Source organism: Aulonocara sp. 'chitande type north' Nkhata Bay, linkage group LG9 (genome assembly GCF_057382095.1).
Source record: "Aulonocara sp. 'chitande type north' Nkhata Bay isolate Kocher_YH1m ecotype deep benthic linkage group LG9, A_spYH_male_GT1.1, whole genome shotgun sequence".
NCBI classification, from domain to species: Eukaryota; Metazoa; Chordata; class Actinopteri; order Cichliformes; family Cichlidae; genus Aulonocara; species Aulonocara sp. 'chitande type north' Nkhata Bay.
In genome coordinates, this window is record NC_141352.1 from 25109319 (window position 1) to 25125292 (window position 15974).

Below are 15974 nucleotides of genomic sequence, written 5' to 3' on the forward strand. Positions count from 1 at the left end.
GTCTGCTCATGTTTCTGATGATTCTTTTTTTTCTGTGTTTTTCCTCATGAACTGAAGCTGAGAGCTGCATTTACACGTTGAGGTGTTTATAGAATGACATTATTGAGTAATGTTTGAAGCATCTTCTGTCTTTCCAAATCTCGTACAACTCTAGAGGCTGACAAGCTTGAACTCGACCTTGCATCCTCAGTTGTGTCTTCATTGATGACTCATTACCATCCAATGAGAGCAGCTCTTGTGTCTGTCTGGTGTCCTAGAACCTGCAGGGATTAATCACATCCTCTTCCAGCAGCACTTCACAGAGGCAGCCCTCACATCTCATGGTCTCGTTCACAGCATTTCGATCAAGATTAGATGGAGATCTTGGTGCTATAGCAGTAATGTGCCTTAAATCAGAACAATCTGGGGTTGTTTTTTTTATCATGTTATGAGACGGCAGTGTGATATTGCTTATACTCTCATGGCAGTCTGCTGTATATTAAGCAACAGCATGGAGTTAGTTTAGCTGAGAATAGAGGATGGAAAGAGGTTTAGCGTGGTTTTTACCCAAAGATAACAAAATCAACCAACAAGTAACTTTGAAGCTCATTAATTTACTATTTACGTGTTATTTACTTGATGTGAAGCATCTGGAGCCTGCATGCTGGAATCTTTCTTCTTGCATTGATTTTCCCAGAGTCCCTCATGGATGAGTGCCAAAACATAAAAAATCCACATGTAATAACTTTGGACAAGATCTAGGTTAGTTGGATCCCCTCTGTTTAAATCTACAGAAACTGATGGCAGTGTGTAAATTCATTCTATCTTGCTATGAAAGTTGGAGGGTAGTTTGTTTATTTATCCCATTTCCTCTCACTTTAAATTACTCCAAGCAACAGCAGACTTGTCCCAGACTCCAGTGTATTTACTTGTTAGATCCACTTTGTGTTTGTGAATTCTGTACTTTGAAGTCCAAGCATTTATTTTGAAAATCAGAACTACAACATATTTCCAAGATTCAGAGGAAGAAATGAGCCTCATTTAAAATACTAGCTTTATTGCTGACAAGTCAAAAAGTTGAGCTCAGTTTGCAGTCCTGTTACTTGATAACAACAGTGCTACCTACCACGGGAAGGTAGGGACCCCCCAGAAAAGAGCAATACTGCCTAATGTTTGGAGACCACAGCATGTGCAATGAACATGGCATCTTGTTGACTTTGAGCTAGTTGCTTGGAAGTCAGCTGTTGTCTTCCAAGCAACTTTGGTGCATCAACAATGGCAATTAAACGGCAATAAGGTGGAGTCAGTCAGCTGTCAGTCAATTTGGGGTCAAGTTGGCATTAACGTGCAATCTATTTGTGATAATTATTGATTAGCTGTGAGAAATTGGTGAAAATCCAAAATTGTGTGCATGCAGAGAAATTTACATTAAACAGAAATGTATTTTGCTGTAAATTGATTGCTGTGTTGGCAATCTGTCTGCATCAATAAATTAGCTATTAGTAAGCCTGTGACAGTCTGTCTATGAGTGATTGCAGTCGGTCCAAGCTGTGCTGCAATTATTTGGAGACAGGTTGCCTCCCATCAGGCAACCTGTCCAATTGCTTTGCAGTCATTAGTGGTGACCCAATCGCTTGCCATCGGTGTGTGACAGCAGAAAAATTCGATGCAGTTACCAGGCAACCACCGATTTTTCCTAGTCACAAGGCGGTAGAGGCTTATTTGTACTTCAGTTGTGATTGAAGCATAATATGAATTACTGCAGACTGAAATACAGTAACAGGCTTTTTCACTACAGTGGTTCTGACTGAATTGGAGTCACCATTTGCTTTTATGTAGTGTGCCTATATTCTAACGATTTTGGTAAATATATTGGAACAGATCTGGAAGGTTAATGAGTTTATGCTGTTATTTTCCACACGGAACACAAATAAAACCATATGAAAGTCATATCTGTAGAGATGTTTTATGAGAACTTTATTGTACCCACAGAAACGACGTACACTTGTATTTACTATATTGACCAGAAACAAAAAGACACCAAACATGTTGTCTAGATGTGGATAGGTGCATGTTCTCCTGCTTAAAGCCAAATCAGTCTTGATGTATGAAAGTGAAATAAATAAATTGTAATTGTACGTGTTAAAACTCGCTGGCTGCCACCATCTTCCCAGAAACAGAGTTAGAGGTATATAAACAAGTGATTAAAGCAAATGGGCATCTGGCTTGCTTGCAGAAATGAGGTTTGCAGTGTCATGGGAGATGTCTTTGCGGTTTGAGGAAAGAGAGGTTTCACAGCAGGAATCTGTACCCTACAATGAGCACATGTTTCACGTTAAATGGCACCACTGAAAGTTTGCAAGGAAATTGTGTCTTTTAGATCTTTTCGCTGTTGTTCTTTTTAGCTATTTGTCTTTTGTAGTCAGGGCACTTTTCAAGTTAAATAACAGCGACAGTTACGTTTCTGGAGATGAATTTGTAAGAATTTGAAAAAGGTATTCTTTCCTTCAGGTGTGCCACAATGACCTGACAAGTTTGAAGTCTCTGGTTGAACCATTTACTTGTGCTCTGCACTATTATAAAGAGAGCTTTCAGTAACAATATCCGCGGTGTGGTCTCGCCCTACTTTCTTCATCACCATATTCGCTGATAAGATTCATTTCTGCAACTACTTGTTCGCTGTACCGGTCTCCTAATTTGTTTTTAGGGTTTGCCGCTTTGCAGATATTGCATATCACTCATTATGACACAGTCTCGCCTGTGATGATATAATGCAAGCTGACTGTACTGCATCTGTGTATTTAAAGGAAAGGGGTTGTAGCAGCTTATCTGGACTGAAGTGCTTATCAGCTGACTGACTGACTGAGTCTCTGTCTGCATCATGTAGTCTTCTCTCCGTACGTCTTATCGCTGCTTTTTATTGCGGTTTGCTGCAATGTTTATTCAAGTTGAGACAGCAGACATGACGTAGACCTTGGTTAATGTTGCTCTAATTTGCAGTATTATGGCTCCTATTGAGTTAAGTTGAATACATTTCAAAGATGTGGTATGATTAGCATCTCCAGCAGATTAACTGTGTTAGGAAAATACATATTTGGATCATGATTATGCCATGGTTGGAATTGTTGGTTTGTCACAGCTCTCTTCCCTTTAAGTGACAGCGTCAGCTTATCTGTACACTTTATGGCCGTGTACCATTAATGGTATTCACTTTCCTGTGGTTGTGCAACCTCTGTCATACACTGGAAGAGCCTCATGTTTTTGACTTGAACAGTTTGAAACTGAATTGTGAACTTTTGAGGACTTAATGTAATCATTGATTTGTTGTCAGGTCTTCCTGAATCATCACCATGTCTGTCTTCTCTGAGCCTCGGGCTCAGGCTGCTTCATAACAATAAGTGGCCTGTGTCTGTACTCATAGATGTGCCTGCCATTTGTGATAAGCCTGATTGAGTCACAGTAGTTTATTAACTTCATGATGATTTTTGTCTTTGATGTTTTTTCTTATGCTGTATAAATTATTGACTTTTATTCATATTAGTTTCACAAATGTTCTTCTTTACTTCTTACCCTAATATAATAGTGATTTTAAAAAATCTTTTAAAATCTTATTATAAACTTAGTGAAAATCTATGATGAAGTTCCTAATTTAAATACAACTTTCACTGAATCTTTGCATAATTTATAAGAGATGGACTTCAGTGAAAAACTAGAATTACTAATGACTTCTTTGCAAGTTTGACTCTATGCAAAACTGGCCAGTGACCGTTTTGCATGCAGGTTCTGACCATCTGCTCTACCAGGTGAGCTACCAGGCTGCCTACAATACAAGCCCCATGCACAGGGCGCTAGTAGGAATCTGGTTACGACTGCTACGATACGTTTGCACATTTACTTTGGTTACATGCACACAGTTTTTCACGTTGTTTAAAGCCAATCCTAATTACAGTTCTGGATCAGGTGTTGTGCTACCTGTATAAAAGCCTCCTGTCAGCGGCACTCTTTGAGCTTACATTTTAAGAATTAAATGTGTAAAACTACAGGAATCTGTAACTTAATTATTTTGGTGTAGCATGAATTTAAATGGGGGAGATCTTTATTAGTAGAAAAAGCTGTGAAACTTAGAAATGCAATTAAAAGTCCAACATTTATGCTCGCATTTTACGTTTTCCAAAGCCAGCCTGGTCCTTATGTTAGACACTCTGTAGCCAAGCAACCAACCCGAGGGATCCACCCAGTGAAATAGTCAAATATATGAAAAGTTGAATATTTGGGTAAAAACCTAGTTAACATGTTGTAATTTTACTACAGTTTGTTTAAGAAATGTTTTAAAACCAGCCTGAGTGTTCATGTGATCCTTTTTTAAGTATGTTTAAGCTTTTAGCGGATATATTCTGACTATTATACTTCATGTTCAGGGGAGTGTTTTATGATTTTCTTGCCTTGCTGAACTCAGTTTCCTCTTTTCTGTCCTCAGATGAACCGTCCAGTCCGAGCATCGACCTGGAGAGTGCGCACATCCCCGCCTCAGCCGTGATATCTGGAACTCCCATCATCACCACCATCCCAGCCAGCCCCCCTTCTCCGTCCCCTCTCATTCGCCGCCAGCTGTCACATGACCAAGGTGTGTTTTCCATATCAAAGGGTTAGTCAGCTGCTGAATTTGGCGCAGAAAGGGACAGTTTCAAATAATTATGTGACCCTCTTTTAATAGATTCTCTCCGTCTCACAATTATTGAGTCAGATTCTGGTTCTAAAACTGAGCGCTCCAAGTCGTACGATGAAGGCCTCGATAACTACCGGGAAGAAGGCAAAGGGTAAGATGCTCTCACAACAGTGCATGTAAAAACTTGTGAAAACAGCCACTATCAGTCTTGTATTTAAAAAAAACAGGACAAACAAAGGCAGGTTTTAGTAGATTATTTACAGTTTAGTAGTAAAAACATGGCGCTGCACAAAAAGCGAAACATACCTCTGGGTTTAACTCCGATGCGGGTCCATCAGCTGTGTGCAGAGTTTTAACAATTTACTGATCACTTGTTAGGTCACATTTCTGGAAAGCTTATTGGCAGTGGATGGATTTATGGGTACCTTACTCCTGTGACTGATCAATTTTGCTTTTACACTCTCAAGAAAGAGAGGGTGTTGTCTTTCCTAAGCAGTAAAGTCAGAGGTTGTTTTGGTTCTGTTTTACTCCAAAACCAAAGAGAACGAGCACATTTTGTTTGAACCAATCCCACTGAAGCAGGTTTTATTATTTGATGTAGTTTTAAACGCTTATTCTCACACACATCTCATACTTTCTGCTGCCCTCACATTTTTTTCCATTTCTGTCTAGGCGGTCCTTGATACCTGGTCTGAAAAGTCTTATGAAGGTAAGTTTTTTTTTTTATGAGCTCACTGTCGGCTCTTTGTTTTATCAGCGTTTCCTGCTCAGATATTTATGCAACCTTTGTTTCACACCCACATTATAAACGTCTCTCACCGTAATGTGAATATATTGTGGAAACTGGGAGAGCCGTGGGAGTTGCGTCATGCTGCTTTTGTAAATGATTCATTTAAAAGGAGTTTTTAATTTACTGTATATCACTGGTGCACTTTCGCCTCGTCTTGCACTTGAAAACCTTTCGGGCTTTCATGCGTTTGCATTGGTTTCGTCTCCGTTTCAGGCTGTGGACAGGTCATCGGATGATTCAGGGTCAAGGAGAGATTCCTCATCAGACGTCTTCTGTGACGCCACCAAGGAGGGATTGCTGCATTTTAAGCAGCTTCATACAGAAAAGGCCAAGGTGTGCACCGTCTCTGTTTAAAACCCACACAGTGCCACAGAAATCATGCCTCACACACTTTTATATCCATTGACCTGCTCGAAATTTGGGTTATTAACCATAACAGCTCCTTCTTGATGATATCTTATCTATATTTCCTCTGCTGTTTGTTTTACTTGCTTGAGCAGTTTAGATTTTCTTGTCTCATATTGTCCACAACACCGTGATTATAAAGCAATAGTAGTGCTTTTAAGATTGGTTGAATTCCTGCTGTTTTGCTTTGTAAACTATTCTCTTCTTCATGACGTGTTTTATGTAGCGTGTCGGAGGCGGCATGCGGCCGTGGAAACAGATGTACGCCGTGTTGAGAGGAAACTACCTCTGCCTATACAAAGACAAAAAGGAGGGCCAAGCACACGCCAACTGCCAAGCAGTGGATGAGCCGCTGCCGATCAGCATCAAGTCCTGCCTGATTGACATCTCCTACAGCGACACGAAGCGGAAGAACGTCCTGAGGCTGACCACGTCGGACTGCGAGTACCTGTTCCAGGCTGAGGACCGGGAAGACATGCTGGCCTGGATCAGAGTCATACAGGAGAACAGCAACCTGGATGACGAGGTGCGAGTCTTAGGTTCAAACTGTTGGGACAGTCATTATACAAAAAGCAGTCACAAGACCCAAACTTTCATAAGCAGGCAAATTAAGTTAAAGTTAAGTTGTTTGAGTCCAAGTGCTGTGACTCTGCTCATCTCCTCGGGAGAAAAAAAAAACACTGAAAGAATTTGAAAAATTTTGTTTTCAGATGTGATAAAGTCATAAAAACAGATACCAATATTATCATATTCGTCACGGGTTGAATAAGCGGTTTGGCATTTTTAATTTTACGATTTTTACTGATATATTTGGCAGCTTGCAGCTCAGTAGTTCTCACTAAGAGTGTCCTCGGGGGCTTTCATGCGCATTAGCTTTCATCTCCTTTGATTGAGCAAAGCTTTTAAAGCATGTAACCTTCTTGCAAGGCAAGTTTAGACATTTTCCTCAACCCATAGCTGTGTGATTAGCATCTGTTTATTTGTTGAAACTTTATGAAGTACAGTGCATGGGTTACAGGCTGACATATGCGAGTACACTGGGGTTTAAAAAGCAGATAAACGGGAATTTGATTCCTGTAAAAGACGGACAAAATTCATAATGTTTAGCACAGAAAACAGCTTCCAGATTCAGCGAGAACATGTGTTGTACAGCTCTAATCTAAACAAAGATTTACAACTTTCTTCTTAAACAGATGAGCTGTTGGAATATTTTTACTCAAGTTATCGAATTAAAATATTAATGGAAAATATCAAATTAGCGATCCATAAGCCACCCTCTTCTCTCACATACAGTGCTGCTCTAATTTTCCGCTCAGTTATTGATATTTTCTAATAATTAGGGGCTTTCTAAAAGCCACTGAGGCAGCGACGATCTTTGCTACATAAATGCAGAATTTCTGCATGGCGTTTCATCAAAACTCCCCACACCAGTTAGTTTTTCTTCAAATTTGTATTTACTTGTTTCCTCAATTGTGCTCTTTCCGCGTTCTTTCGATTGTAAACATTCATGTGATTCTTGGTACTGTCGGCTGCTCCCTTATTTCCCAGGGGGTCGCCTCAGTGGATAGAGCCGCATATTTGATTTGGCACAGATTTTATTCTGGTTGCTCTTCGTGACGCAATCCTCCCATTTATCCGAGCTTGGGATCAGGACTAGGAGTACGCTAGCTTGTGACTCCATGGTGTTTATTATGGTGCTTATTCTAGTTCTAATTATTTGTTTTAAATATGCGGGATTTCAAAATAAATGTGACAGTTAAGGATGACACAGTTACATTTCAGTTGCACAGGGACAATAAAATAGCTGAATTTGTGTGTTCATCTGCAGAGTTCTGTCAGCAGGACTCGTTGTGTTCATTTCTTTTTCTGGACTTCTGGGTAACATTTATGTGACTAAAACTGAATAAACTGAATCTCTTTGAGTTTTGGTTGGATGAAACTTTTTGGAATGTTTTGTGACATTTTGGAGATGAAATGAAGAACAAAGTAGGTGCATCTTCCCGTATTTGAAATATAAACTCTTTTGAGGACCTAACCAGCCAAATGTTTTGTTCTAACAGTCCTCCCTGTGTCACCTGAGAGCTGCAGGTTATATAACGATCTGTCATAGTCTGTAAGGCCGGGCTGAAGGGCACAATTGCACCAGATTCCCATAAACATTTGTTATCACGTCTCATATCACGCCCTGTCGTTTTTTCCGTCTTCCCTTTTTTTAGAATGCCGACTTTACTAGCCACGACCTCATCAGCAGGAAGATCAAAGAGTACAACACCTTGATGAGGTAAGGGTGACATGAAAGCAGGTGAGCGGGGAAGGGAGGTGTCTCATAGCTCATGGGAAAGCTCTGAAAGTTTCGTGTCCATGTCTCATGCAGCCCGACTGGCAGCAAGACGGAGCCGTCTCCCAGAACTTCACGCCAGTCGCTAAGGCAGACGCTGCTGGGAGGGAAAGGAGAGACCAAAGCAACAAGCCCACACTCACCCAAAGCTGAGCAGGAGAGGAAGAACATGCACAAAGGTATGAAAAGGAAGAACATTTTATATCTGATAAATAATAAAATTAATTACTAATGCTTCCTTCATTTGTTATGTAAAAGTAGTATATAAACATTTACTGGGGTGGCTGTGGCTCAGGAGGCAGAGCAGGTCATCTACAAATCAGAAGGCTGGCAGTTTGATCACTGGTTTTCATTTTGAGTACACGGTGCCTCTGCTTTATGCAGCCTTTACATATTTAGATCAGGCAGCGTGACTATATGGTTAATACAATGCTTTGTAGTTAAACTCTTACAGGCTGTTTTTAAAGGGGTACAAATGGTTAAAGGAAATGAATCATAAATGCTCACAGAGCAAACTGCACAGTGCGTTGAAGGTGTTTTGATGATGACGATGGAGGGTATCACTTCTGGAAGTAATAACTCATTGTTTTACAGTTAATGTTACTTTAATGCAAGTAAGTACACGTTCAATGAGCTGTGCCTCAAGTACAACACCCGTAGAGCTTGATTCGTGCCTGTTAAAGGTAATAAACTTGAAGATTGTTGCACCTTGTGCCAGAAACTGCTCAGCTTAGCAGTACAAAACGTATTAGAGTGGCAAGAAGACTGCAAGAAAACAGTCAGTATAGTTCTGTATTCATATCTGGAGCATCACAATAATCCTGACAGTCGAATCCATTCTGTGCTTAATAAATCCTGTATTTGACAGCATTTGGATCCAGATAAGAATAAAAGCAGAAGTGCTCAGGATTTACACACAGTAGCTAAACATCAATCATATAAAAGGAGTTATTGGATTTTACTACATATCCTTAACTTATCCTTCTCAGACATGTTGTAATTAGAAGCTACTATTCACGGTATCCTGTGTGTTGTCCTGTGTGTGCAGATGACACCAGCCCTCCCAAGGATAAAGGGACATGGCGAAAGGGCATCCCAGGACTGATGAGGAAACCTTTCGAGAAGAAGCCATCTCCTGGAGTCACGTTTGGAGTGAGACTGGACGACTGTCCTCCTGCACAGACCAACAAGGTTCGGGCTGGTTTTATTCAGTGCACAAACCCAATGTTCTGCTCTGGAATGGGCCTTTTAAAACACGGTCCTCATTCCTCTGTGTTCCAGTTTGTGCCTCTGATTGTGGAGGTTTGCTGTAAGCTGGTGGAAGAGAGGGGGCTGGAGTACACGGGCATTTACAGAGTTCCTGGAAACAATGCTGCGATCTCCAACATGCAGGAGGAGCTCAATAACAAGGGCATGAATGATATCGACATCCAAGACGATGTGAGTGTCCTTTCATTGATCTGCTGCTGCTTTAATTAAACTCTCCTTGAAGTGCATTTCCCTAATGGCCTGAAGTATTTTTAAAAGCTGCAGACTGACAGGTCTCTTTTCTACATCTTTGTACTCTGGCCAGTGATGGGTAAATCTTTAAAATGTAATATCTATTTATTGCAGAAGCTGGGTAAGCTTGTATTTCTGGATCACAAACATTATGCAGCAGCAGTGGAAGCTGTAGAAAACCATCATACTTGTTTTCCCAAATGAGCCTTTTGCTAAATTAATTGTGTTTTTGTACAGAAATGGAGGGACCTCAATGTGATCAGTAGTTTACTCAAGTCCTTCTTTCGGAAACTCCCCGAGCCCCTGTTCACCAATGGTAAGTTGATTCTTCTTGCCATCTAGTGGTTAAAAAGGAGAACTGTCATCTGTAAAAGTACTTTTACTTCTTCTTTTTTCGTCCTGCAGAGAGGTACTCAGATTTTATAGAGGCCAACAGGATAGAGGACCCAGTGGAGAGACTCAAAGTGCTGAAGAGACTGGTGAGTAGAAGTCGTTTTGTAACATTTAACCTCATTAAAATTACACAAAATGCAAGAAACTAAGATGTCAGACATTCAATTTGTGTTTTGTGTAATTTCTCTTTTCCTTACAGCTTCACGAGTTACCGGCTCATCATTACGAGACCCTCAAGTTCCTCTCAGCTCACCTGAAAACTGTGGCTGACAACTCTGAGAAAAATAAGGTATTTGTTGTTGTTGTCATTGTTGCTTTTGTTGTTTACATATTTTTGTTCTTGTCTGTAGTGTAATTTATAGTCTTATTATACAATTATGTAGACCCCTCTGTTCTGAGTTACTCAGTTTGGAGACAAACAAAAAAAAGAAAAAAACAACTTTTTTAAAAAAAAATGTCAGATGGAACCGAGGAACCTGGCCATCGTGTTCGGCCCAACTCTGGTGCGCACCACCGAGGACAACATGACCCATATGGTGACGCACATGCCCGACCAGTACAAGATAGTGGAGACCCTCATTCAAAATGTGAGTTTCAGTGTTGGGTCACTGATTCAAACATGCACACAAATTTTTATTTTCTCACGTTTATTTCGTGTCTTGCAGTACGATTGGTTCTTCACTGAAGATGGAAATGGAGAGCCAGTGGTGGGTACAGACGTTACTACAATAACATTGTTTTCTTCTCTAAATACTAAAACAAAAAAGGCAGTTTTGGTGAAGGGAGTTGGCAAAAAAAATGTAGATGGCAAAGAGAAAAAACACTGAATCAGTTCGAAAGCATTGATCAGTTTTTACTCAGTGAAAACAAAAACATTGCGGTTCAAAAACATGATTGGTGTTACTACCCAGCTCTGTTAGGAAGGAGGGAAGTAACATAAAACCAGATGGACGTGGCTCAGCCACGGTATTTATTGCTTAGAGGTTTTCCAAAGGCGAAGAAAAGAGGCAGACTGCAAGGGAAAGGAGGGTTTGTGGGTGCTGCTAAATCAAATAGAAAAGCAAAAAGTGGTAGGACAAAATTTTAGTGTTTTTTTTTTTTCTTCCACCACCAACAAATTGCTGGTGCCATTCTGTGGCTACTGGATGTGATTTTCAGTTGCATCCTGCAGAATCTGCCCACCATGATTTTCCTAAAAGAAACACTTTCATCTTTGTAATGCTTCGTTCTCCTATTGGTTGAAATGTGGAACCTCATCAGTGTGAAAGAAGTAACAGTACAACTGCAGCAATGCTTCCTACCCCAACTAAAACACTCTAGTAGCAACACCACTGTCCCTTGTGGTGTTTCTGAGTATTTCCCATGTGCTGTGTGCTACATGTGAGAAAGGACAGCTTTAGACTCCTGATGTTGTTCAGAGTACATGTTTGAAAATTGGTTTCAACTAACTTATGCAGCACCCAAGAAGTTAAGTATGTGTTCTTTCAAAGGATAGTTCACAGTTACAACAGCAAAGTTAATGGAAGAATGAGGTGCCCAACACCGAGCTGCATTCACTGAACATTGCTATGAAGTTGACCTGCTTTTTGATTGGACGTTGAATGAAGAAAATTAACAAACCAGCAAAAAACTGTTTTACCTTTTATGATGAAAGATACCCAAATCAAATCATTAACTTCTCCTTCCTCCTTTCAGACTGTGTCCCAGGAGGAGAGTGCAGTGGAGTCTCAGCCCCTCCCCAACATCGATCACCTGCTCACCAACATCGGCCGTACGGGCACATCGCAGGGTGAAGTATCAGGTAACACGCTGCATTTTGGCAGGCCAACTCTGTGGTGGGTTAACCTTTCTCTACCCTTTCACCGCTGAGCACTGTGGTCAAAGCTGGGAGGGACCGGTTGTGTTTAAGATTAGAAACAAATGTTGATGATGCTGCTTCTTCCCCAGGCCAAGCTTCCCCTTTTGCTCCTTTGGCTGTTGCCATTAGGAAGAATGGCTAACACTGAGTCCAAACAATGAATTCTCATTCTGGGACGTTACATAATGCCCTTTTGTCAGGTGTCTTTTGGCCCTGCTTTTGCAGTTCTGTAAACTTATTAGGTGTTAGGAATTAGGACATCGGTAAGGGTGGCAGTGTCAGAAATTACAAGCTTAACAGCACGATTATTGTGGTTGATGCCACTGTGGTTCGCATCCTGTTTTGAGCTTAGAAGACTTTTTATTACCTCAAACTGGGCTTTTGGGGGCCACATATTACATAACAAAAGTCTGAATTTTCATCTTAATTCTGACCATTTCAAGAACTTAACTTCTGTAAATGAAACCCCACGTAGCTCACCTGGTAAAAAAAACATCTTTATTCCAATTTATTCCAAGTTTTGTGCACAGGGAAAAATCATGGATTGTCTTAATATTTATTCCTTGGTTAAGTTTACACCTCTTTAAAGATCCATTCGTTGATTCTATAACCCGGCGTGTTATGCACGCTACTGCGAAAGGACACCTTCTGCTGAGACACGCCAGCAGCTTTGACAAAACGGCATTATCTGACAGCCCCGATATGAGAACAGGCCGGTCCAAATCCCTGTGTGGGATTCAGTGGGCAATTTATTTGCATCCCCAAAAGGATGCAAAAAATTGCCTCCCTCCTTCATTTGCTTTAAAATCTATTCCTCCTTTTCGGTATATGCTAGCCTTTTAAGCAGTTCTTTTTAAACAACCTTCTGCCCTTTTTGGTACCCCCATTTCCCCCTCTTTTTCCTGCCTACTGTTGCACTAATACGGCATGTTCTTTGGCACGTCAGAACTAGATGTTTTTACAGTAAAAGGCGACCTCTGATTCCTCTGTCTCTAGTGAGGCTCTGTCGGGTGTCCTAACGGCTTTCCCAGCATTCACACATACTGATCTTGACACAGGCCAAGTGGGAGGAGTCTATCACACCATGATGTCACTGATGGACTCTATAATGTCTGTGATGGACAGCTGGAACTGTAGGAAGAAGGAGGATTGTTGCCCGCAGTGTAGCTGCCTAGTCTGCAGGAACCCGCAGCTCTATTAAGAAATGCCAAAGAGAGAGAAGAAAACAAAACAAACAAAAAAGTTAATCAAAGAAAGCTTGATGAAAAGGGGAAGCGAAGCGGCAACACGGTACTGTACGGTGTCCGGTTTTCTATCAGAGTATACCTAACACAGGCCGGTGCTACTGTCTGAAAGGCTCTCCGCTGTCTCTCCTCACTGTCTCGCAAGCTTGCCAACAGGAGAGATAGCATGGTACGGTTTCTACGTCACTGGTCAGTGTGCACCTGCATATTGTGCCTCCATCTGTATTGTAAGGGGTGTATAGGGGGGCTTGGCTATGTCACACAAACACAAATTTTAGCTAAGGGATGCTATGAGTGACAGATTGCAGAGCAGGTGAGGACTGATTATAGGTTTTCCTTGCTGACACACTCATTCTCATGTAGTGTCCTCTCTTCTCATATAGCTAGCCCCTCTGTGACCCCCCCGTCACCTTCATTTCTTTTTTTCTTTATTTGGTTTCTTCCATAGATGTTTTTTGTCATCACTGTGTCAATGTGTCTGAGACCTCATATCATCTCACACTGCTTCATTGGCAAATTTGGTATCAACCTGTTTTGACAGAAATGGATCGGTGACATTGATCTCCAGTTAGAAGCTTAAACCATATTTGTTATTTTAATACTGAAGTTTAATTTTAGGCTTTTTTTAAAATAAGGTTGACAGTTACAAAAAAACATGGCTAGGAAAAGGGCTGTCACATCATTAGATTGTCACTGTACAAATATTTGTGCTAAAAAGCTTCATGACAACATTATTGCAATATCTGGAAAATCAGAAAAAGAATATTCAGATCATTCAAATTATTTGCAACTTTGTTTATTATGTGTTTATTTCCTTTCTGGCAAACGAATCTTAGTCAGAAAAAAGAAGCTATGACGACGTGTCTCCAAAATCTCTATATACTGTGGTTTTATCATAGACTGTATGTAAAAGATGGAAGCAACCGCTTCTGTTGACTTATAAGGTTCTGTGTAAAACATGAACTGGGAATTTAGACTTTCACCTTAAACTTGACATGACGAGAGGTTTGGATCTCACTGAGGAACTGAAAATACTGCCCATTCATAAAATAGTGACCAGTCAGTCAAAATGAAGCCAGACTCTATTGTCCATTTTACGCTACATGAAATCATAATTTACTGTATGAACATCAGCTGAACACTGACTTTTTAAAGAAGCAATTTCAGTCTGTGCTTGCTATTTTAAAAGTACAGGTAATAGAAGCCTTTTTGGTGGCTCTTGCATTTTTTATATACAGTCTATGGGTTGTAGCTAGCTAGCAGTTACTGTGTCATCAGGAGGCAATCAACATTAATGTGCAGTGCTCCTAGCTGATATTCTAGCATGTGAATGATATGAACTGGGTCATCTACAGTAACAAATTACATGCTTTTTGGACAGTTTCACCTCTTCATGGCTTTGAAAATGATAGTAAACTCAAGTGTTTCTTAACCTAAAGAAACTTTTTAAAACCTAGTTGGATGATCTGAAAAGTAGCACACACCACAGAGATTAAGACACGTGAGAGGTTGACACTTGCAGTGACAATTACAACAGAAGCATTTGTTCATAATTCTTACAGTGCAGCCCAAGAAATTGTTGAAAGTATCAGGAGAAATCCTCATATGTGGCCACTACCAATTTTTTTTTCTATCAGAAAATGCTACCACAGGACCACGGTTTCATTCCTGGATAACAAATCGATCACCATCCTCGTGTTGCATGGCACGTCATCTGCCCCGCTGCTGTTCGTTGCAAAAGTTGCACTCAGAATCACCAAGATGAGCTTTGATGGAAATAGCCGTCAGCATCTTCTGTGGGTTTTCTGACACCCTCTGGTCTACACTTAATTAGGAAACAATGTCATGTCACATGTCATGTCACATGTCACACATACAGACGTGGACCTGAGTGTAACGCTGAGCTCATCTGTCCCCGTGTGCAGCATGGCCTGTTGTCCGCTTGTGTTTGCTCTCACCTCTCATCGGTCTCGTGTTTTTCATCATGCTTCTTCTCATCAACATGGTTCTTTCTCCTCCTTTGTTTCCTGTCACACTCATTTCCACACGTTTAACCCCCTCTGTGTGCTCACCTGTGTTGTTAAATCATCTAACGTGTCTCTCTTTTTCTCTTTTACCTACAGATTCCCCAACTAGTGACTCGGCTAAATCAAAGGTGAGTGTGTGTCTCCAGTGTCTGATGGTGTGAGATGAGAGGAGGTAGGAAGAGAACAGATGATATAAACTTACTGCTGAAGGCATTTTCACCTAATTTAATTTATAGCAGCATCTTGTTTACTTGTTCTGATTTTCTGCCTTATTCCTGAACAGTGAAAAAGACTAATTTGTGGTACTCACAACACTACTAGAATACATATAAGAAGTTAAACAGCAACATCTGCAATGTTCTCATTAAGAGACAGATGTGATGCTGGACTTTGTTTTATGGTTCAAAGACAGCCTGTCAAAAAATAAGGAACGTTAAAAAGATAATTTGGTGTTAAATACCAGAGGATCAGAAAGAAAGATTGTAAACACAAAACTTAAACAAATGACTGACCACAAAATTTGTTTGGCGTTTGAAAACATGCACGATTGCTGTCACAGGGTGCAGGGATTTTGTACTTCAAAACACCCACAGACCTCACTGTGAACAGTTTTCACTCATCTGTTGCTACACACTGGGCCTCATTCACAAAAATTAAAAGATCACGTGGTCCCTGTCCTCCACCTGCTTCTTTCATTTTCTTCTAGTTGTGGTTCAAAGGGCTCCACATCTGTTATTGCAGCCCAGCTCTCTCAGTTTACCCGAGGAGGAGGTG

General features: G+C 40.7%; 1 protein-coding gene across 7 annotated transcripts in view; it reads left to right on the plus strand.

Moving 5' to 3' along the window:
* arhgap21a (Rho GTPase activating protein 21a) overlaps nucleotides 1–15974 on the plus strand; it is a 107078-nt gene that overhangs the window by 87779 nt on the left and 3325 nt on the right. For 6 of the 7 annotated variants that reach the window (XM_086306685.1, XM_086306684.1, XM_086306680.1 and 3 more), the window contains 16 exons: nucleotides 4457–4603; nucleotides 4694–4796; nucleotides 5318–5354; nucleotides 5649–5768; nucleotides 6067–6366; nucleotides 8057–8121; nucleotides 8215–8357; nucleotides 9227–9369; nucleotides 9460–9618; nucleotides 9916–9994; nucleotides 10084–10157; nucleotides 10271–10360; nucleotides 10533–10658; nucleotides 10737–10778; nucleotides 11767–11872; nucleotides 15297–15328. In XM_086306685.1, the coding sequence (XP_086162811.1) occupies nucleotides 4457–4603; nucleotides 4694–4796; nucleotides 5318–5354; nucleotides 5649–5768; nucleotides 6067–6366; nucleotides 8057–8121; nucleotides 8215–8357; nucleotides 9227–9369; nucleotides 9460–9618; nucleotides 9916–9994; nucleotides 10084–10157; nucleotides 10271–10360; nucleotides 10533–10658; nucleotides 10737–10778; nucleotides 11767–11872; nucleotides 15297–15328 (1766 nt within the window). The remainder of the gene's footprint in view (nucleotides 1–4456; nucleotides 4604–4693; nucleotides 4797–5317; nucleotides 5355–5648; nucleotides 5769–6066; nucleotides 6367–8056; nucleotides 8122–8214; nucleotides 8358–9226; nucleotides 9370–9459; nucleotides 9619–9915; nucleotides 9995–10083; nucleotides 10158–10270; nucleotides 10361–10532; nucleotides 10659–10736; nucleotides 10779–11766; nucleotides 11873–15296; nucleotides 15329–15974) is intronic. The other variant, XM_086306683.1, reaches the window with a different exon arrangement.